Source organism: Protopterus annectens, chromosome 8.part1 (assembly GCF_019279795.1).
Source record: "Protopterus annectens isolate FY-2018-M chromosome 8.part1, PAN1.0, whole genome shotgun sequence".
In the NCBI taxonomy this organism is placed as follows: domain Eukaryota; kingdom Metazoa; phylum Chordata; order Ceratodontiformes; family Protopteridae; genus Protopterus; species Protopterus annectens.
Window position 1 is genome coordinate 375,587,295 of NC_056742.1, and position 22,850 is coordinate 375,610,144.

Here is a 22,850-nt window from a genome sequence, read left to right on the forward strand (position 1 = left end):
AGGCTACTAAAGAAAATCAAAACCTTTGTCATATTCATAATAAATTTAGCATTTTGTTAAAAAAGTGACAAAATATCTCTCACAAGTTTCTTGGACACTACTCACAGCAATAATACAGTTAAATGACTCATCATAACTTTAACAACAGTAAACACAGTATCAGACTATGGCCTATGCAGCAATAAAACGCTTCTTTTACAGAAAGCATGAATAACATATAAAGTGGTACTAACCCAATTCGTGTTTTTAACATGCCACTGAAGAGTTCGGGGTTGTTAGAGATAATCCAGCCAATATGGATGACGAGCTCCTGCTGAAGTACAGCTTCTCTTTCATCATGTGAGCTGCACTTCTTGTAGATTATATCTTTTATTACTCCAGGAGACAATGGATTGGATATTACCTCTTCGCCATGGCCAAAAACTCCTAGAGTTACCTAAGAAAACCACAACAAATCCATTTATAAAGAACAAAAAATAACTGTAGCTGCTACATCAACAAATAATAGCAGTAGAAAGAGTCAGCAGCTTTAAAATATATCAATCTAACTCCACTTTACTGTTTAAAAGAATATGAACAGGAGTTCATAAGATATTACTGATAAACAAAATACATTAAAATTAAGTAACTTTGTATACTTTTTTTATTGTCTAGTGACATAACTGAGATGGAATTACATTAAACAGTGTGTTTACCAAATTACAAAACATTTAAAAACATAGGCTAGGTAAATATGTAATCATACATACATAACTTGCTAGCTATACTGCACCATAAATCTAACCATTTTACATATATACATAGCAGAATTTGACCTAGCAAGACAAAGAGGATGGCTCACCAAATAATGGACAGCCAATTTAATTATATACTGAAGTAAGCACAGCACAGGTATACTCTAACAGTGGCCTGCACACACCTATCAGCAGACCACACTTCTTACCCCAGTTTGAAATTATTACTTAGACTGGATCTCTGGGGCAATATTAATCACCTACTTGTCTCTCATGACTTCCAAACAAAGCAAAGCCAAGGGCAATACAGAATATCTTGCAGCCTACCTAATCCTTCTTCTTCTTTCGGCTTTTCCCGGTCAGGGGTCGCCACAGCGGATCATCTGTCCGCTCATGATTGGCAGTGGAGTTTTACGGTGTCGAGTTGCCAGCCCGGGGCCCAACCTTCCACAGAAGGCACACACACGCACACACTCACACCTAGGGCCAATTTAGAGTGTTCAATTCACCTACTGCATGTCTTTGGGATGTGGGAGGAAACCGAAGCACCCGGAGGAAACCCACGCGACCACAGGGAGGACATGCAGACTCCGCACAGAAGGCACCCCAGCCGAGAATCGAACCGGAGAACCTCTTGCTGTGAGGCGGCAACGCTAACCGCTGCACCACCTTGGCCGCCCTGCGGCCGACCTAATCCATATTACATAAAATTAACAATATTTGAATAATAATATAATAAAATAAGCCAACAAAATTTCAAACGTTTTATTCTATTCCTCATTATGAGAAAGGAAAGACTAATTAAGGATTTTCAAATCCTAGCATAAAACATGCAAATCCTTTTAGACATCTGACTGCTATAATCTCACAAATCATGCATGTTCTATTATGTCCAGGCACCATTTAAAAACTGCAAAACAAAGCATGCTTAGTTGAAAAAGTATCAGTGCATGCAAGAAGCTGAAACCATGCAGTGTAGTGACATGTTTATATTATGAAATGATTGCATATATTGCAGATGGCTTGTCATATGCTGTATCAAATTTACTGTTTTAATTTTATCTACATTAATATTGTTGTTAATGATTACAAAGCAGGAAGATTTAGCGGGGGCTGTCCATAACATCAACAGACAGCAGTGTGAAGAATGACAATGTAAACAATAATAATGAATTTATATAATACCTAGGAAGTAGATGTTTATTTTTAAATATGATTTTTTATAAGAAATACTTTACATGATGACACTCGGATGAACACATGGAAAGACTGCTATAATCTATCAGGTGATAAACTTGCCTCTACTGTCACTGACTGATGCATTTAACTTGCATCTTCATGCTAATGCTATCTGGGCAGTAGTTTCACAAATTGCAAACAGAATAGCCAATGAAATGTTGGCACTTGGCAGAAAACATTTAATAACTCTTTAACCTGGGGTGACACTCAGCAGGATGTCTGTCTGTGATACTCACAACTTGAGCCTGGGAATCGGTTCTCATCCAGTGACGTTAAGCCTGCTCTTCTTTCCAAGAGGAAGGTCCCAAAGACACAGCACAGGCCAGACATAACAGCTACTGACTCATCACAAATTAGACAGTCCATTGCAAATATTCAGGACTGTGGAAGACAGCTTATACAGTATCATAATAACACCAAATGCCACAGCAGATAGAATAAGTGCTCAAGCAACTACTGAAGTTACAAAACTTTTGTCTGCTGAGCCAGCACCATTCCAACTTCCTGACACATGTTCAGCATTATACCAAAGTGGTAATTCTTTTGTTGAAATAGGTAACTTTCCCATGTGAGGGAACATACCGGAAAAGGAAGAAAAAAGAAAAGTAACAAGGGTAGGGAGTGGGTCACAGGGCTGAGATTAACAGGTGATGTTACACTAGAAAAGAAAAACTGTTACGATGAACATGGGTGGGGGAAATCTGCAATAAATACTGCAGCTGCCAGAAAGTGCACATGAACAAATTACAATTACAGACATCAGGGAAACAAAAATGTTATGATGGAATACAGAAAAATACTGCAAATAAGACAACACAGAAATAACCACTTTGATATCTACACTAAGGAATGTTGGCTCTGTGTTTTTCACCTTTATCAGCAAAATAAATTCATACCAAATTCAAAAAAAAGCTTGTGCCTATTAATAAAATTACTTCTGTATCACTGTACTTTGTAACAGTTCATCTCACATTAATGTCACCTATCTGTTTTAGTACTAGAATCAAAATATAGACAAACATATAAATAAATTAAGGAGGGCATGGAATGTATACCCAGCTTTCACATGTTCATACAGACCTTAAAGATGGGTACTTACCTGCTTGCCCTGAACTAAAACATTAGTAATAGATGGTGCAAGGCTGTCCACTAGTTTGCCTAAAAGACTGGCTGCATAGCGTACAACAGACCTGAGGGATAAAAACAAAGCAATCCCACATGATATCAACCACAAACATGGAATTAGTGAGTGCAGAAATTAGTTACTTTAAAATTGCTTTAAACAAGCAGATGTAGTGCTTCAAAATATCAACTAAAGACCACTGTTAATGCATAAACCTGCTGTGATTCAGCAAGAAATCAATAAAATAAAATAACTAAATAAACAAATAACCAAGTCAACAAAAGTAAAATAACTGAAATAAACAAACAAAAACATAAAGCAATGGTGGAATTAAACATGTATTAACTGTTAGCACTGCCCAACACGAAACAAATATGGGAGAACTGATTTTTTTTGTGCTAAAACTGTATCAAAGCCTTCACTGAAACCTTTAAGGGTTCTAAGAAGCAGAAGACAGGTTGGTTAGGCAGGTATCTACTCTCAACTCCAGATCTCCAACAGCATAATTTTTCGGAGGGCTTAATTTGCCAGGCAGCGCTTCTTGGCAAAGCTTATCACTGCATTTCTTAGCAGCATGGTGCGCTCTAAACTCATTGGCTCTTGGCTTTTACGCCAGCAAAGGAAAGGTCCTAAATGGACTGCTGCTTTATCCAACTGTCCTTTCTTGCCAGAAGTGGCATGGCAGTCTGCCAGGAAATATTGAGGAAATGCCAGAAAGAAAGGACAATAAAATGTATGGCTACAGTCGGCCTGTGGCTGAGCAATTGGCATTAGTCTGGACCAGGGTAGACTGAGCACCACAGTTTGTACCCAACATTACAAAGATGGAACTCAGTCTTAGCAAATTAAATAGTACTTGCTCTAAGGTATGACGGCATTGGAGGTAGTGTGTTAAGTTGGGGGTGGGGGTCACACCACATTTTTTGATGGTGATGTGGTTCAGGGGTGTGTTGTGTGGGTTCATTTGGTGTTATGTAACCATAAATGCATTTGCTCTTGGGCTATTACTGGTGGCCGGTGATGGAATAATTGGAATGTGGATCCACAGATTTTCTTTTAAAGAGCTGGAGTTACATTTGTGTCTTTGTTTTTATATTTATTTTCCACACATGCATCAAGGTATCATCATTCAACAGTTATTCATTTACTATCACAGCTATTTAAAAAAATTCAAGTGTCTCTTGTATTACCTTTACTCCTGCTCACACTGCAGCTGACTAAATGTAACACAAGAAACATACACACACGAATAAATAAAAGTACGACACTTTGAATAACCCTGTTCACAAAGCACTCAAGAAATAAAAGCAGACTATAGCTCACTCAGTTGTTTTAATATAGGGATGATCATCAAAAGTTTTACAGCTGGATTAGTCTATCTGACATTCAGTGTTATCTGTGTGCCATTTAAAGAATATTCATAGTAGGAAACACTACACACAGTTTCAAATCTCTAATAAAACTTCCTTTTGACTGCTTGTCTGGAATATGCTGAAAACTGTCAGCAATACGGGATGTGTGTTGCATAGTGTTACTCAAACAACTCCATAAATCCAAAGTGAGCAATTCACTGCTAGAAAATCCAAACCCCTTAAGTGAGACATACCTTCATATCACAGTTTCCTACCTGGCAAACAATGTTTTTCCACAGAAAATGTCACAAACTTAGTAATGCTGACATAACAATGGCGGCCTTATCCATCTTAACTTTTCTTTTTTTTTTTTTTTTAGATCAAAGAATACTTAAATAAATTAAGTCTATTTTTGAATTAATAAAAGACAAATTGTACCTGTCTGTGTTACAATTGATAATAACAAATGCTAGAATGACGTAAATACGGATAGAGTGTACTTTATTAATACTGTTATTTATTCATTGCTATCTTCGCAACATTTTGTTTGCATTCATTCACTTTTGGCTTACTAAAGTGTGTTTTTATATTAAGAAGATTGGGACTGTTACTCTAGTGGGAGTAGAAAGGTAGCCTGGTCAGTCAGAGTTGGGAAACACACAATGGGGCTTAAAGTGAGAATTACTAGTTGCAGCAAGTTATTTGGTTTGTTTCTGATACCTTTTCACTTGTATCTATCTAAATTGCATTTTTACATTAAGGAGGCTGGAATTGCAATTCTAGTGGGAGAAGAAAGGTAGCCTGGTCTATCCGAGTTGGGAAATACATAAAGGGGCTTAACGGGATAATTACTTGTTCTAGCTAGTTGCTTGATTTGTTCTGGATACCTTTCACTTTTGCCTAACTAAAGTGTGCTTTAACATTAAGAAGACTGAGACTGCAATTCTCATGGAATTAGAAAGGTAGCATGGTTTATCCGAGTTGGGAACCTACAAGGGGGCTTTAAAGTGACAATTACTTGTTGCAGCTAGTTGGTACCTTTTCACTTTTGGCTAACCAAAGTGTGCTTTTACAATGAGAACATTAGGACTGGTATTTTAGTGGCAGTAGTGTAGTAGTCTGGTCAGTTCAAGTTGGAGAATGTGAAGGGAGGCTTAGAGTGAGACTGTTTCATCAGCCAGAGGGATTTTTAGTGACTTAGTTGGGTGTTAATCTGCAACTGAGAGCTACTTTTGAAGTGCTTTTACATTAAGAAGTTCCAAGATCATCCATCTTGTGGCAGAATGCGTTTATTTGGTCTCTCTCAGTTGGGAGGCAGTCCAGGGAGCCTAAAATGCAGTTGTTTTTTGGCCAGAGGGTAAAGGAGTTAGTTTTCAGCTTCTTCTGTCTGCTCTAAATTAGGCATGTTTTCATGGAGCTGTTCACATCTCAGTGGTGGTTAGCAATACCCTGTATAGTAGCAAACCTATAAAGCTAGCACTAAGGACTTGAACCTGTAACACAGAAAGGCTTTTCATGGTGCTAAGCTTAGGGCAGCTAGATAATGTTATACAGCTCTAAGATCATAGCACTATCTGACATCTAGCCTTCACCTTAGACACCACTTAAGTGACCCCCTGTAAAACCCTAAACCACAATAGCCCAACCCTAATACAGGTCCTGAGAACATGAATTTGCAATTTTGTAATGTTTCTGTGTCCAGCTTGGTAGATATGGGCATCCTGAGACAATCTAGCAATTGTCTGACATACTCTGCTGCTGCTAGTTACTAGGCATCTCATCCAATGGAGGACACACTAAAGAGTGCAACACCCCTATTCTTCACCTTAAAGGAGGCACTGCAATATCAGCACTCCACGTACATGGTGTGGGAGTGGAACCCACAACTACACAGACAACCTTTTAATCCTTAAAGAAACTAACACTGTATGCAAGAGATGTAAATACATATCTTCCATGGAGGCAAGGATGAAAAACAAGGACTTCATAAGTATTACATCATTTACACATATTGCTCACCAAACATACAGACCTTCTCATGCAAAGGCACTTAAAAGAAACCTCTCCAAACCTCAAAGATTTTCTAAGCGATCAAACTGCAACTCCCACCTTCAGCAACCACTAAAGCAACGCTACACATACGTCTACACCCAATGATCTCCCAAGAACAACCCCATAAGGCAAGCAAACACTTTACCTAGTCCTCTTGTCATGGGGAATTCTATTGTATGACACTTCGATATTCCCTCTCACCAGGATGGACAATGAGAAGATAACGGGTAGTTGCTTATCTGGAGCTACGATCCGCGATATCATGCATGCACTCAGGTCACTACACCACAGGTACTAATAGGATTCTCTCATAGCTCATTTCAGTATAAATGACCCAAGGCATGCTACACTGGACTATATGGAAAGAGACATTATGCATCTCTATGAATATGTGCCCCTGACAGGTATGTGCCTCTACCTTTACCGAGGATGATGCCACAGTATGAACAGAAAATGACTACATTTAAGAATTGGCTTAGTTTCTGGTGTCACTCCAAGGTAATCCAATATCTACTGGCATGGGGTTGCCACAGATGGGCTGTACCTGCCCCCCCCCCCCTTTGGACTTTCAGATGTTGGCTAAACATTTATCCATCCCCTTACAGCCTTTTTCAGGTAATGGCAAAATGACAAAACTACCAACATAGCCAAAAAAAACCTCAAAGCAACCTTAAGATTTTACTGCTCAATGCTAAGTGCCTAAGCAAGAAACTCAGCACCCTACAAGTTCTCCTCACTCTGGAGAATACAGATATCTGTGCTGTTACTGAGACCTGGTTTAAAGCCACAGAAAGTATGCTGACAGTGGAAGGCTACAGTGCTTTCCACACATTTAGACTAACAGCAGTACAGACAGATGTTAAAGGTGGAGGTGTCTAAATATATGTTAGCAGCAAATACAACTTTGTGTTGGTTAAACAGGGTGATGCAATGGAGTTCATCCATGTCCAAGTCTCCATAGACAAGGTTCTCTACTATGTACTGGCCAGCTACAGGTCATCCTCTATAACCCAAGAGGCTCACAACTCTTGCCTAGACCTACTAGAGGCACTCACTATCCAACCCAATACCCTACTCATGGGAGTCTTTAACTAACCCTCTATAGATTGGGGAAGGTACACTGCTTCTAACTTACAAGTGCAGGGTTTCTGGACTTCATTAACACAAACACCCTGGACCAAACAGTGCACACACTAACCACAGGATGAAATATACTGGACCTAATACTCCCCAACATGGGAAAGTGTTGCACCCTTCCACCCCACAATCACATCCTCACTGGAGAAGTCGGACCATAAAGCCGTCTCCCTTAAAATAAAATTCAACCTGGAATACCCAACTAACCTGTAACAGTTAGGAACTATACTAAAGCAAACTACATAATATTAAGTGACAGTTTGTCAAAATTCACGGCTCTCCCAAACCCTGAGAAAACAGCTACCTGTGCAGAATTATTTACAAAAACACCGTAAAAAACATGTAAATGGCTGCATTGAGCCTGCTGTACTTAAAAGATGTAAGCCCAAACCACAATGGTGGAATAATTTCCTTATCAGGCTACATAACAAAAGTAAAAAAGTAATGGTCAAAATCAGAAACAGCAACTCTCACAGAGATAAGAGTTGTTTGATTCAGCTAATCAAGTAACTAAGAGGTCTAATGAAGTACAGCAAGGCCAATTTACGGAGTTGGAATAGCCTCCAAGGCTAATGACAATCACAAGGCCTTCTTCAAGCTATTTCACGAATCTTAAAGGTAATACTCAGCAGTGTGCAGAACTGGTGGTAATTGGTCCAAACTTCACTGGTCAGGGTGACACAGCAAATCTACTGGCTGATAAATTCAGCTCTAAGTTCACTCACCACTCCCCCCCTCAACTGCCCCCTGTGAAATACCTTCTAGCTCACCCCCGACAACTATCAGCAGGAAGTAGGTCCTGGTGGTCTTACCTAAGGGCAAAACAGTGCTTCAATGGCCCTGACAATATCCTGGCTACCTCCTAAATAGTCTACAACATGACCTATCAGGACCACTTGAGGCCCTCTTCAACTACAGCCTCAAAACAGGTTAAGTGCCAGGTGAATGGAGGGTTGCAACAATCATCCTCTCTATAAGTGTGGACCAAACTGATCCCAGGAACTACAGACCCATCAGTCTGACAAGCCTAATATGTATGCAAATCCATGGAACAAATTATCATAAAAATGATCAATAAGGACATTGGCAACCAACAAACACTGGACCCATCTCAGTTTGGCTTTGTTAAATGAAGTTCTTGCCTACTTAACTTGGCAGACTTCTTCGAGAGAGTGTCGCCATGGATGAGGGGAAAATGTTTCATACCGCCTAGCTTGACCTGGCCAAGGCATTTGATACAATAATAGCCCACTCAGGTACTGTTGACAAACTCTCAGAACTAGGTATAAATCCCTTCATACCTCACTGGATTGATAGACGACTTACAGATGGGAGCCAAGAAGTCCGGTCTGGTGAGACCACCTCCAAGAGGAGACTGGGTCACCAGTGGAGTACATCAGAACTCTGTGTTGGGTCTGCCCCGGTTTGGCATCAACTTCTCAGAAGTCAAGGCTAATGATGAAGGCCTCTGGCTCACCAAGTTCAAAGATGACTGTAAATTGGGAGCTGTCACAGCTTTCCCTCCAAGACGCCAACATTCTCCAACAAGGTCTAACACAAACAAATGACTGGTGTGCAAGTCGCATAGTAAAAACTCAATACAAAGAAATGCATTACAATGCCCTTTGGGAAAGCATCCCTCCAAGCTAATTACTTCATCGACAAAACACCCCAAAGAGTTGATCCAATAGTTAGCTATCTGGGAACGAATGTAGACAAGTAATCTGGTGTAAGAGCAACACATAACCAGGACAGTAAGAAAAACATTCTATGTCACCCAACTCATAAGCAAGGGTATAGCATCCACATCCAGTGAAGTAATATTGCCACTCCACTCAGCCCTTATCGGACCCATCACTGAGTACAATGCCCCCTTTATCATGTACCTAGTCAGGCACTTGCAACAGATGGACCACCCTCAAAGATTCCTCACCAGGAGAATCCAGGGTATGAATACCCTGTCCTACACTGATCATCTTTAGGTCCTATGTTTGTACTCAGTCTCCTACAGGTTACTGAGAGGTGAGCTATGTCTATCATATAAGACATCTTCAGATCCAGCTCTGATGGATCTGTTGCACATCCGCAAGACAAACACCAGAAACAAAAGATCCAAAGACCTGAACTTTGTCTACAACACAAATAGAACCTGCTTCAAGGACTGATGTGTGTCTCAAAATATCCCCATGTGATGGAATAAGCTCCCCATCTACGTGAAGCAGAGTTCATCCCTGACCCTATTAAAGGAACCTTGATCATTCAATGGGAAATCACAAATTCACCTCTAGTATGCTCCCATGTCTCTGAAGAACAGAGGTTGACAGTAAGTAAATGAATCCCCAGCTAACATCCCCCCAACACATATCCATTAGCTACTGCTTTACTAACAAACCTCATCCATTATACAGGTGCCCACAGGAATGCTGGTGGTGGTTGCTAGCCTTGTATGGAACTATGAAATTGCTTGAGTAATGTTATTTATATTTGTCCGGGTTGAGAGTGAAATAGGTCCATTTGAAAAAGTGCTCTACCCTGGTGGCCAAATTGAATAAATAAATAAATATGCACCTGCTAAAATTAATAGATCTTGCAGTGTATTACTCCATGGCATAAAAGCAAACACTGCCCCACCCCTGCTGATCAGGTTAATCATGGCTGTGAACTCAGTTATAAAGAACAATAAACCAGCAACTATGTGTAAATGTATAGTTTCATTCAGACTACTAATAAAGCTGTCAAATGAAAGGCACACAATGTTAACATTCATACATTACTAACTGCAAGACACACAAAATGAAAAGTACAGTTTTGTACCTACCATAAATGTAGATGTTCGAGTGCTAATACAGCTGCAGTCATAACAGATGGGTTTTCCTGCCGTCAGGCGGGTCCTCGGTCAGCCGAATTCCAAAGTCTAGGTCCGGCATCGGATGTCGTCGCTTCTTCCCTGACGTCAGTGCGACAGGGGTATAAAAGAACCAGCCGATGCCATTTTCTTCAGTTTTTCTTGCCCCAGATGTCAGGTGCCCCCAGAAGGAAGGCAAAACATAAATTTATGTAATAATGCAATGCAATATAATCAAAAAACAGTAGTTGCAAGCAAATACACCATAAAAAGAATACCCCAAATCAGGTTGTATGAAGAGGTGTTAGCCATTAGGCCTGTCCCAAGAGGGGAAGGAGGGAGGGAAACCTGGACTGCAGCTGTATTAGCACTCAAACATCTACATTTATGGTAGGTACAAAACTGTACTATGCTCATCGTGCATACAGCTGCAGTCATAACAGATGGGTAGAATCCCAAAGCTAAAAAAGGGGTGGTAGGCACTAAGTGGAACTAGGAGGAGCCAGGATGCCCTGCAAGACTGCAGTGACAAAGCCTGCTCTAGATTTGGAGCATAATGGTAGGTGATAGCGCCTGGAGAAAGTATGTACAGAACTCCAAGTGGCTGCTTCCAAAATATCTTTGGTAGGAACCCCCCTGAGGAAAGCTGCAGAGGTAGCTGTGGCCCTTGTGGAGTGAGATCTGATGCCTGCAGGTACAGTTTTACCATGAAAAGAGTAACAAAAGTGTATGCAGTGGGCTATCCATTTTGAGATTGTCTGTTTGGAAATAGGCTTCCCTTGAGCACCTGTAGCATAGGACACAAAGAGTTGCTCTGATTTTCTGAAAGGATTTGTTCTGTCCAAATAATAACGGAGCTGTCTGTGAATGTCCAAGGAATGTAGTAGTCTCTCCCCTTTGTTTTGAGGATAAGGGTAAAAGGTAGGTAAGTGGATAGCCTGATTCAAGGCTACCCTGGAAACTACCTTTGGCATAAAGGAAGGATTGGTTCGTAAGGAAACTATGTCCTGATGGAAAATGATGAAAGGCTGCACAGCCATGAGGGCTTGTAGTTCCGAAACCCTGCGAGCTGAGGTGATAGCCAGAAGAAAGTCTGTTTTCCATGACAAATATTGCAGTTCTGTTGAAGCAGCTGGCTCAAAAGGAGGCAAGGTCAGTTTTTCTAGAATGAAATTGAGGTCCCAAGCAGGTACTGGTTGCTTCCTTGGGGGTTTTATATTCTTAGCCCCTCTGAGGAACTGTCTTAAGAGGGGGTGAGAGAATAAAGGAGGATCAGTGTTGTATTCTGCAGAAATGGCTGAGGCATGGATTTTGATGGAGGAGAATGAAAGTCCACTGCTTAGCATCTCAGCTAGGTACTGTAATATTTGAGGTAAATTCAGTATTCCAGGATTCTGACCCTTTTTCTGATTCCAGGCACAAAACTGTTTCCATTTTGCGGAGTAGGCTTTTCTAGTAGAAGGCCTTCTGGCCTCCAAAATGACATCCTGCACCTCCTTGGAGAGTAGGGTCTGTTGTGAATTTAAGGAATCTTCCATGCGGCTAGATTGAGTGTTTTCAGCTGACTGTGAAGAGTTTTGAAGTTGTGCTAAGTCAGTAGAAGAGGCATTAGAGGCAGGATCCATGGTGGGGAATACGTCAGGCTCCTCAGGAGTGGGTACCAGTGTTGTCTTGACCAGTCTGGAGAAATGAGAATCATCTTTGGTCGGTCTGCTCTGGCTTTTAATAGAACTTTGGGCAGCAGAGGAAGAGGTGGAAAGGCATAAACTGTCATTGTTGTCCAACTGAAAGAGAGTGCGTCCACTTTCCAGGCCTGTGGATGAAAGGTCCTTGAGCAGAATTTTGTCATTTGGTAATTTCTGTGGGTGGCAAAGAGATCTATGTCTGGCCTTCCCCATGCTTGAATTATCTTTGTAAAAACTTGAGAATGCAACTTCCATTCGTGTGGATCTGTCATATTTCTGCTTAGGTTGTATGCCAGCGTGTTTTCCTTGCCTGGCAGGTACTGTGCTTGAAGTTGGATTTGTAATTCCACAGCCATGTTCCAAACAGACATGGCTAGCCTGCATAGGGGATATGAATGGGTTCCTCTCTGTTTGTTTATGTACCACATTACTGTGGTGTTGTCTGTCCTTATCAATAGCTGGCCTGGATGCAGTAGGTCTTTGAAAGCCATAATAGCATTTATTACTGCTAGCATTTCCTTTTGATTGATGTGTAGGTGCTTTTCTTTTTGTGACCATTTGCCCTGAATGCACCGATCTGTCATGTGTGCCCCCCAGGCGTAGTCCGAGGCGTCTGTTGTGATAACTTGATTTGCTTGAGGCTTGCAGAATGGGAGACCTGTGTTTCTTTGGCATGCTTGAGCCCACCACAGAAATTCCTTTTGAAGACATGGGATCAGTGGTATAATTGTTTCCAAACTGTGGCTGTGTTGAGACCATAAGTTTTTTAGGTACCATTGAAGTTTCCTCATATGTAGCTTTGCACATGGGATTAGCAGGATGCAAGATGCCATGAATCCCAGAGCCTGCAGGATTTTCCTTGCAGTCAGCCTGGTGAAGGTTGCCAGTTTTCTGAAGTATTGAGTTAGTTGCCCTTGTTTCTCTGGCGTGAGGTAGGCCATCTGGGTATTTGTATTCAAGCTGGCACCCAGGAAAATTATTGTTTGAGAGGGTATTAGCCTTGATTTCTTTTTGTTGACTGTGTATCCCAGAGAATTCAACAACCTTATTACAAACGCCAGATGTTTCAGAAGTATGTGTTTGCTGTCCACTTGGATCAGGCAGTCGTCCAAATATGGGTATATTTGTATCCCTTGAAGTCTGCAGAAGGCAATTACTGATGCCAGGCATTTCGTGAACACTCTGGGCGCAGCAGATAAGCCAAAGGGCAATGCAGAGAATTGATAATGGGTTGAACCTGCAAGAAAGCCGAGGTATCTTCTGCAATCTTGTCTGATTGGGGCATGCAGGTATGCCTCCTTGAGGTCCAATGTTACCAGCCAAGACTCCTTGTCCAGCATGGGAAGAAGCTGCTGTAATGTGAGCATCTTAAAGTTTGGTACCAGTAAAAATGTGTTTAGGATGGATAGGTCCAAAATAGGTCCCCAATCTTTGCCCTTCATTGGTACCAGGAATAGTCTGGAATAAATAACCCTGACCCTGTTTCTTGTGCAGGTACCTCTTGAATAGCTTTCATGTCCATGAGATCTGAAATTTGTTTTTGTGCCTCTGCCCTTTGATTGTGTGGCAGGTTTGGTATGCCTCTCATTTTTGGAAGGGTGTGAAAGTGGAATCTGTAGCCTCTGTCTATAATGTCCAGGATCCATTTGTCTTTTGTGACAATATGCCAATTTTTCGAAAATAATGCCAGTTTTCCGCCTAAAGGTGCTGCCATTTGAGCCTTGTTTAGCATGCAAAGGGGAAAGTCATTGGTTCTGCTTTCTGAATGGCTGTGAACTATCCTCACCACCTCTTGGTGTAGGTGCTTGCCATTGTCTGCCTCTAAATGATCCTTGAGATTGCCCTCTACCCCTCGGGCGCCTGTATCTACCTCTTTGAGGTCTGTCCGTGGCTGGAAAGGACCAATTTTTTGAAGGCCAATTTCTACTGAAACGTGGAGGTTGTACCTGTAGGAAATCTTTCACTGTTTGCATTGATTTTGCCTTTTCCTCCATTTTCTTTAATACCTCCTCAGCTTTAACACCAAACAATACATCTTTTTTGAAGAGGTGCATCTAGTAATTTAGCTTTGACATGATCTGGTAAGGTTTGCTCTTTGAGCCAAGCATGTCTACATATGACTGATCCTGTAACAGCAGCTCTACATGAGGCCTCTAAAGCATCAAAACCACATTGCAAGGTATGTTTACCCACTTGCTCTGCACTATGCAACAAATCCTGCAACTCCTTCAAGTCTGGTTGTTCAGGTTGTGACATTTTGTTTTTCAACTGAGATAACAGAAACTGTTGATACTTTAACATATGGAACTGACAGTTTAATGCCCTCATGGTTAAGGTGGCCGAGGTGTATACCTTTTTCCCCCACCTTTCTAAAGCTCTGGAATCTCTCTCTGAAGGTAATGGATTTTTGGCAGTGGAAGCCTTAATTCCCTTGGGACCCTGTGAAATAGTTTCTGGGTCAGCCGCATGGCTTTTGTATAGGAATTGGTGTGAATCAGGAACCCGGTAATACCTGTCAGGCTTGACTGGAGCTGGAGGTAAAGAATCTGGCTTAAGGCTGGCCTCTGAATACACGTCATCTAGTATGTCTAAGACAGGAGGGATAGCCAGAGGCCTGTGCTGAGGGAGCAAGAGGAAATCCCTGAGCCTTTTCTTGGATTCTGAGTAATCTTGGCCTTCCCAGTGGAAGTGTTCCCTCAAGGTATGGAAGGTTTCCCCAAAAGAGTAGTCCTCAGGGGGGGAGACAGAGGGAATGGACTCCTCTGCATCAGAATCTTCAAAGGGGGAGTATGAATGTTCCTGGTCTTCAGAATGTTCTGAAGTAATGGAGGCCTGGTCCGAGGAAGGGTATTCTTCCTCCACTCTGGGCCTTTTGTCCGAGGGGGATTGAGAACCCCTGTTAAGAGTAATCAAATCCTCAGCCATTTTGAGCATCTGCTTTTTAGGCATGGGGCCTTGAGAGGGGCCCTGTGGAGCTTGTCTTTTAGTATGTATGGCTGCTTTAGACTTAGTGAAAGCCTTAATGGAAAAAGAAGAAGAAGGCCTGGAGACACCTTGAGAGGTGAAAGGCCTGTCTAAACTTTGAGTTTCCCCGCCAAGAGTGGCTTCGGTATCTGTAGTCGGGGTGTGGGCCGAAGAGCCTGCGACCTCGGGCACAGAAGACACTGTCAATAAAGTGTCATCGGTAGTCAGGGGCTGCGTAGGTGCCTCGCTGAGAACCGGAGCACCTGTAGTCGGATTTAGCGTGGTGTTGGTAAAAGTCGCGGACCTCGTATGTCGGTCCTTATCTTTGCGTCTTTTACTCAAAACTGGAGTCGGAGTATCCGACGACATAATGTAATTAAACGTTTTGCTAAAATAGTGTTGGGCGAACTCCGCCCGACGCTTAATAGTGCGTCTGTTGAATGTAGCACAAAAACAACAGGCCGAGACGTCGTGGTCTGGGCCTAAGCAAGGAATGCAGAGGGAATGAAAATCTTTATGCGGCATTTGCTTCCCACATGAAATGCAATTATTAACTTTGTCTGACATCGGTCTGAGGCAAGAAAAGTTTCCCCAACGGTGTACTTAGCTTTCAAGAAGACTTCGGTTGAAAAATATTCGTAATCTCAGGAGCTGGCCGACCGGCACTTGCGAACTGCTTCTGCTTCGGGCACCGTGCGGCAAGAAAGACTGGGGAAAATGGCGTTGGCTGGTTCTTTTATACCTCTGTCGCACTGACGTCAGGGAAGAAGCGACGACATCCGACGCCAGACCTAGACTTTGGAATTCGACCGACCGAGGACCCTCCTGACGGCAGGAAAACCCATCTGTTATGACTGCAGCTGTATGCACAATGAACATCTGTACCACTCTCTCACTGTCTTCTGAAAAAAAGTTTAAACTTTGTGTAGTACACTTCTTTTGCTAAAACTATAACAAAAACAATTTTTTACTGGATACAACTGCCAAAGATCTAATTTTTAGTAATACAGAACATGCACTGCAACTAGTTCTAGAGAATGCACTTCAGTAAATACTGTTCCCGCTGGACTGACCAGAATATAAAAATAATCTACAATTCTAAACTAAGAAAGATGTCAGAGTTAAAATGCACTACAGCGTCACCCAGACGGGTCAAGCCAGTACAAGGTGAAGCTCACTGAAACCAGTAAGAATTCTGTGAGGCATCAGCCCCCCCATACTCCTTACCTAAATACACTTACTCCACAGTTACACAACTGCAGAGAAAAATGAAATAAAAACAAACATACTACAAAGGAACATCTGATAGCATTCAAAGAAACTGCAATCAGGGGGTTCAAAACTTAGAAACTCTTTGATTTCACACTTGATAAAGAAAAGGTTATTTACCAGAAGAGGGGTCCCAAGAAAAATCCCCTAGAGGAGACTTGGTAAGCACTTAAATCCTGGCCCCACTAAACTAACAACTGCACCATACTGTCCTCACTCCATATCTGCATCTAAGAAAGTCATATATGAAACTGCCTGTCGTTCCTGCCCACATCATCAATCAGTAAGGAACCTGTCATTGTTTTTTGCTCCTTACCTGCTGTTCAGTTTACCCACTAGCTGCACAGCTGTCATTCTTATAACTTCTGACCCCTCCCACTACATCCTGATGGGAAAGGGGGTCACTGGGGAAATCCTGTTTACTATTGCTATCAACCACCATAGCTGATGATGTTGGTGGTCTGAAAAAGAGGTACAAAGCAAAACCTAGCTGACCAGAGCCCTAAGGGCTGTTGTTTAAGCCCTACCACAACACCTGCATGACAGCATTACGCTGGATGGGCAATGAGGGTATGACCTGTGAGGATGTGCCTGCCTTGGGCTCTAGAAACAGTCACATCCTAACAGTATAGGGTATAAGATCAGGAGTTCTCCCCCTGCTTATGTATATATGGGTCCCATTCAGATGGTCGAACTTTTAAAAGCTCAACTTTCATATGGCGGAGACCATATGATCGAACTTTTAAAAGCTCGAACGGTCTAAATGGGGATCTCCATAGAGCGCGGAATGGGAAGATTTCCTTTTACCGCAGTGTAGTGTGATCTCGGAGTTGGTATATTTCAACAGTGGGGGGGGGGGGCGCAGGTGGCTTGCCTCCCTACTAGCACTGTTTAGTTTTTTTTTTTTTGTTTAATTTTTTTTTTCACATTTTCGAACATTCAAACGTTCGATCATATGGTCTCAACCATATGAAAGGTGAGCATTTGGATGCTTGATTATGTGAAGGAGACCTGTGTATGTATGTATGCATATATATATATATATATATATATATATATATATATATATATATATGCAAATGACATCTTAAGGACATTAAGTGTTTGAGCTGAATGTCCACGACTTTTTGAATTTCAAGTCTTTATAGTGTTGAGTAGCAGCATACATCACACTCATCTATGCCTCTACTTCACTATCGCTCTCTGCAGTTCCAACACAGGGAGTGTCATCTGCACAGTACTTTTACAGCATATGTCCCATGGGCTTCCTTTACAGGAGGGTTGGCTAGGTTTTTCTTGCGATTTTTACCAAATGGTTTGTCTGTGTAACATTTTTACGCTTTGATTTGGATATTAGTTGGGATATTTTGTAGGCATCATATCTTCAGCTGGGTTTAAGACCCTGTACTTCTGAGGTATAGCCAAACTATCCACTTATGCTGTGCTGCCAAGATCATTAGAAAGGCCACAACATGCATGTCCACAGCTAGTGGGATCTGGCTTTATTGGCCTGAATGTTACCATAAAGAATTAGAAAGTAAAAAGTAATGGATATTCAGAAGCTATGTAGCTGACACACGATGTCCTTAAGGGGTCATCTGCATATATCCTATGAGCCTCCATTACAGGAGATTTAAGGTACCACACAGTGAAAAACTCTATCTTGGATGGGTTTTTCTTGCAGTTTTTACTGGATGGTTTGTCTGTGTGACCTTTGTACCTTTGGTTTGGATGTATTGAAGGGTAATGAGAGATTTGACCTAGATGAAAGAAACTTTTGAATTCCACTGCAAATGTGCTGTACAATCTCATGTAGAATTTGCAAACTCAGTATATTGCCTTTATGATGTTCCCTGCATCAGATCCAAGTCAGCAATTCTTTGCTATACTCTCATGGTTTGCACTTTGATCACCATATCTGGTGCAACATCAGGCACAGGGACTGGATTCACAGAAAAGTGCTTTGCAGCTGTGCAACACTAAATATCGAGGATCCCATAGTGCAGCACAGCCAACATCTGTTTAGATATGAATCAGGGCTTGCATAACATCAGTAGGTAAAAAGCAGAACATTAATGGAACCATATTACATGGACAGAATTAGTCTGGTACACTGGAGAAGTTGCTCTATCAAAGTGCATGTGATCAGAGCGACCAATGTCATGAAATGTGCTTGAGCTTTTCCAAGACTACATAAGCTCATGTGCACCATGAAGTGCCTCATCACTGCCAGACAGGCCAAGAAGGCTCAGATATCACACTGTCATCCCAAAGGGGAAATAAAAAGCTGAGAAAAATTCCCAAGTGTAATGATAAGGAATAACTGGTGGAGGATAGAAGAGCTATATCTGTTTTTTTTTGCCAGAAAGGATCTCATTTTTCTTATTAGAAGTAATTGAGCAGTTAGAGAAAGTGCTAAGGACTAGAGAGAGAGAGAAGGTAAGGTTGTTCGGGCACATAAATAACCATAAACTGCAGACACAGAGAGACAGACAGAGGTAGTATTGAAACAAAAGGTGGGGACAACAGAGAATAGATACAGAGGGTAGGTATTTCGTTATAAGTGGGACTGGACAAAAAACAATGCAAGGGAAGTGACACACGAGGCAGGGGAAAACACAGACGGGGACAGGGTAGGGTACATGACATATTGCACACTGTCCCAAAGGACAAATTACGCAGATATCAATCACCTCTGTAGCTGACATCAAGGTGCAATCTGTGCCTCTGGTGTCCTGATGGTCGGGGGCAGTCAGTCACACTACTCAACCAACTATCCTAGGAGACAATCCACAATCTCAACCAGCCATGCTAGGAGGCCTTCAACAATTGTGATATGGGTGTGCAGCTGTTGGTGCAATTCAGATGTCACCGACAACTGATTTCAGCTGACCACAGAGGATCCCACTCAGCCTTGCTAATCTCCTACGTTGTGGTGACAAAGGCCACCAGTGAGCCCTACTGGTCACCTTTAGAAGGCTGACCTAATACCCTTGAAGACAGTCAGGTCTGGCAACCACTAGTAACCCGTCATCAAAGATGTTGACAAGCTCAGGCTGTGATGATTACCACTGCTTCTCTGCCACTACTACAACTGGTCCTGCAGAAGAGAGAGCACCTTACTACATACAAATGTCATGCATACTAATACAGCTGTACAGTGTGCACATGACTTATGCAGCCACCCAGATCTCCTGAGACATCCTTCCACCATCTGAGTCTGCTATTCAGGAAGAAGAACTTAGTAAGGGGTGGTCTATCCTTAACTTCTACTTTCACTGGCTAAGCAGGTCACTAGAATGATGCCTGTAATGTTCACCAGAATGGATGATGCCACTAGAATGTGAAATTGGCATAATGAAGAAAGATAAAATGCTTGGTAATGTAGCCACACACTGTACTGACCACCCATAGTAGATGTCAGCAATAAGGACAGAGACAGAATTGGTGTAGGTGGCTGCAAGACCATGCCATAATGCCATGACACTCTCATGTCAGCCTATGAGTAAGGGGGCACACCAGTGGCAACATGCATATAGGGCATGACATTACATAGTACATGATAGCCTCTCTGCATTGAATGAGGCATGGCAATGCATATTTTTGGAAGGGGCAATGTGTACATTTTATTACAGTTTCAATTTGCTTTTGTAGGAAAGGGTGCTGTGATAACATGCCCATAGCTGCAGTCTGTATAGGAACAGAGGAAGGAAGTGTCACATCAGAACAGGGAATGGGTAAGTGAGCACTTGCAGTTTACATAAAAAAAAGGGGAGTGTGAAAGCACAGCAGGGGATGGGTAAGTAGGCAGGTGTTGACATCCATACATAACCATGCACGCTTTGACATACATACATACTGACTGACATTTTTAATCCAAAGGTGTACGTCTCAGCACATTTGGTCTAACACTTGGCGCAGAGAATTACAGGGCTGAACAGGTAATGACTGGCTTCTCCAGGCATGAAGTCTGTCTTCTGCTTCCAAGTGCCTACTGTGTGACTCTGAGCAAGTCAATTAACCAGACAATACTCCTGAGTCATCCCTAAAAAGAGACACTTGTGTCCAGTTGGCTTACATAGTAACTGTGTATAAAAAAATCAGAAAAATAGGTTAGAAAGCATATCTTATTAAGAACCTAAAAGACAGGCAATGACTGGAAATTTTCACCACTCAGAAAACATAGGTGCTGGCCTTCTAGACACATCCTAGCCAAAGATTCAAAAAACGCTTGTCCACTTTATCACGTGTGGCGGGAATAGTACAGAACATCAGTACTGTATATGGCTATAATAGGACTCTACATCAGTCTCAGCAAAGGGTGACCAATGTCATACTGCATGTACAGGACATTGCCAAAGAAATGTCCACCAAAGAAGGTAGACCAGGAGTACAGAAGTACTTCATAGAAATGTAGGAGTTTCTGGTGTCCCTATCTGAGGAAGGAGAGATGACCCCCATACTCAGGGTAACCACCAACACTAACACTGGAGGGTTCATACATATCATCTACATACAAAGAACCTGTGCAGAGACAGGGCAAAACCACAGCCTTGCTAGTAGTTTGAAGACATCATGTAACTATGAACTCCACTCAGGCTACACAGATGGCATCTGTGAAGATCCTCACATGTGCCATACATGGGGGGGGGGGGGTTGGTAATTAGTGCTGACACCATGACCATGACCACCTCTCTGGCCTCTTCTGTGCATGCAAACAATGATACACATGAACAACCAACAGATAAATGGGTTGGAATATTTAAGGTAAGAGTTGTTTACCCACAGACACAAGGTGCCATGTTCTCACATGATTATGGCTTAAATGGGCTAATTAATCTAGCTTAAAATAATATCTATGGATAATAAGCCTATCACTAATAATCCAGGTAAAGACAACCGGGTAAGTAATCCAGGTAAAGATGGTGAGTTTACTGCATAAAGCCATTGTGCAATACTGCAGATTTGCATAACCACCAACAGAAAACAGGTCTCTGACAAGAGTCTGGTACATGACACACAATGACAACACAACCAATGGGAGAAGACCAGGAGGCAGATAACTCTGTGCATCCATAAGATATCACTGGTGCATCCATAAGGCAGATGGTAATTGTTCTTTGGACCATCTCTGCAAATCCTGCTGTCTGCGGCCATGGAGAGGACCAAATGCATGCCATCCCAAAAGACAGCATCACCATGGCTTGGCTCTGCAAGCCACCACACACAGAAGCCACTGGTCTTAGACATGTACTGCTATTCAAGTTCAATCCTTAGGACATCTTACTAAGCTGCACATTCATTCTCTCTTCTGTAATTCTACACCATTGATATTCCCTGTGGGAAGACAGACATCCATGCTTACTGGTGGCCATTATCCTGGATGTGGATGCCACATATCTGATTGCAACGGACAGGGAATAACCCATCATGAAGCACATGCATGCTCACAGAATTCTGCGTTTTTCCTGTCATGAACCACATTATGTCACAAGACAGTTCCACCCCAACAGTGGAGGATATGATCTGTTGCTCTCCATAATCTGTTACCAGACTGTGTGGCTACCATCTCTACATCCTGAGATCCTGGTCCATATGATAGCACTATTGCCAGCTGTAACTGTGTCTCCCCCTCTTGTGGAAATGCTAATTTATGTGCCCTGTTCACATTTTAACTTTTTTAGGTAAGGTAATGTGTGATACACAGCATGACAGTACATTCACTATATTGTAAACAATGGGTTTGATAATGCATGCAATGTGCATGCAACATTTTATTCTGGATTGTATGTGTCATGGCCCATAAATGTGGATCAGATGGCACCACTTTACCAGAACCACAATATACTGCATCCATGGAGTTCTCAGTGCTGATTGCTCCTCCTCATCTGTTTCTTCAAATGGTATGGTGGGCTTTGCTGGGATGTTTCCACGCTACTAAAGCTGTTTCCACAAAACCATGTTATGGAACAAGGAGTACACTATAAATATCTAGCAGCAGGTCACAGGTGAATGCTGCAGTGTCCAACTAATTGCAACTAGGCACTGGAAGCTTCCCTTTAGTTGACTGAATACATATTCCACCATGTTCCATGCCTAAACATGTGGCAGTACTATATGTCATCTCTGCTATGGTCTGGGAGTTGCAGATGACGATCATTATCCATAGTTCCACTTCATCCCTTATATCGTAACAGTCACATTATCATATGTGGAAAGCTACATGACAAGGCGACAGTCTACAATCTGCTGATCAGCCAGAATGTGGTAAATTAGGCACTGATAGCAATGCTTGCTTTGGCACTGATGGTTGTTATGCTTCACTTTGCAGACGCAGGCTCTAGGAGCAGCCACTAACACATGCTGCTCTGGTACAGCTGCAGCTATCACAAACATTCTAGTATCCTGCACAACAGCAGCTCCTGGAGTTTAGGGCAGGTCATCACTAAA

The 22,850-nt window shown here is 42.1% G+C and overlaps 1 protein-coding gene across 4 annotated transcripts in view; it reads right to left on the minus strand.

The window, feature by feature from the left end:
* Positions 1–22,850, minus strand: part of PHKB (phosphorylase kinase regulatory subunit beta) — a 3,137,540-nt gene that overhangs the window by 165,961 nt on the left and 2,948,729 nt on the right. For 3 of the 4 annotated variants that reach the window (XM_044081953.1, XM_044081952.1, XM_044081950.1), the window contains 2 exons: positions 3,073–3,163; positions 234–436 (listed from right to left, as the gene is read on the minus strand). In XM_044081953.1, coding sequence (XP_043937888.1) covers positions 234–436; positions 3,073–3,163 — 294 coding nt within the window. The remainder of the gene's footprint in view (positions 1–233; positions 437–3,072; positions 3,164–22,850) is intronic. The other variant, XM_044081951.1, reaches the window with a different exon arrangement.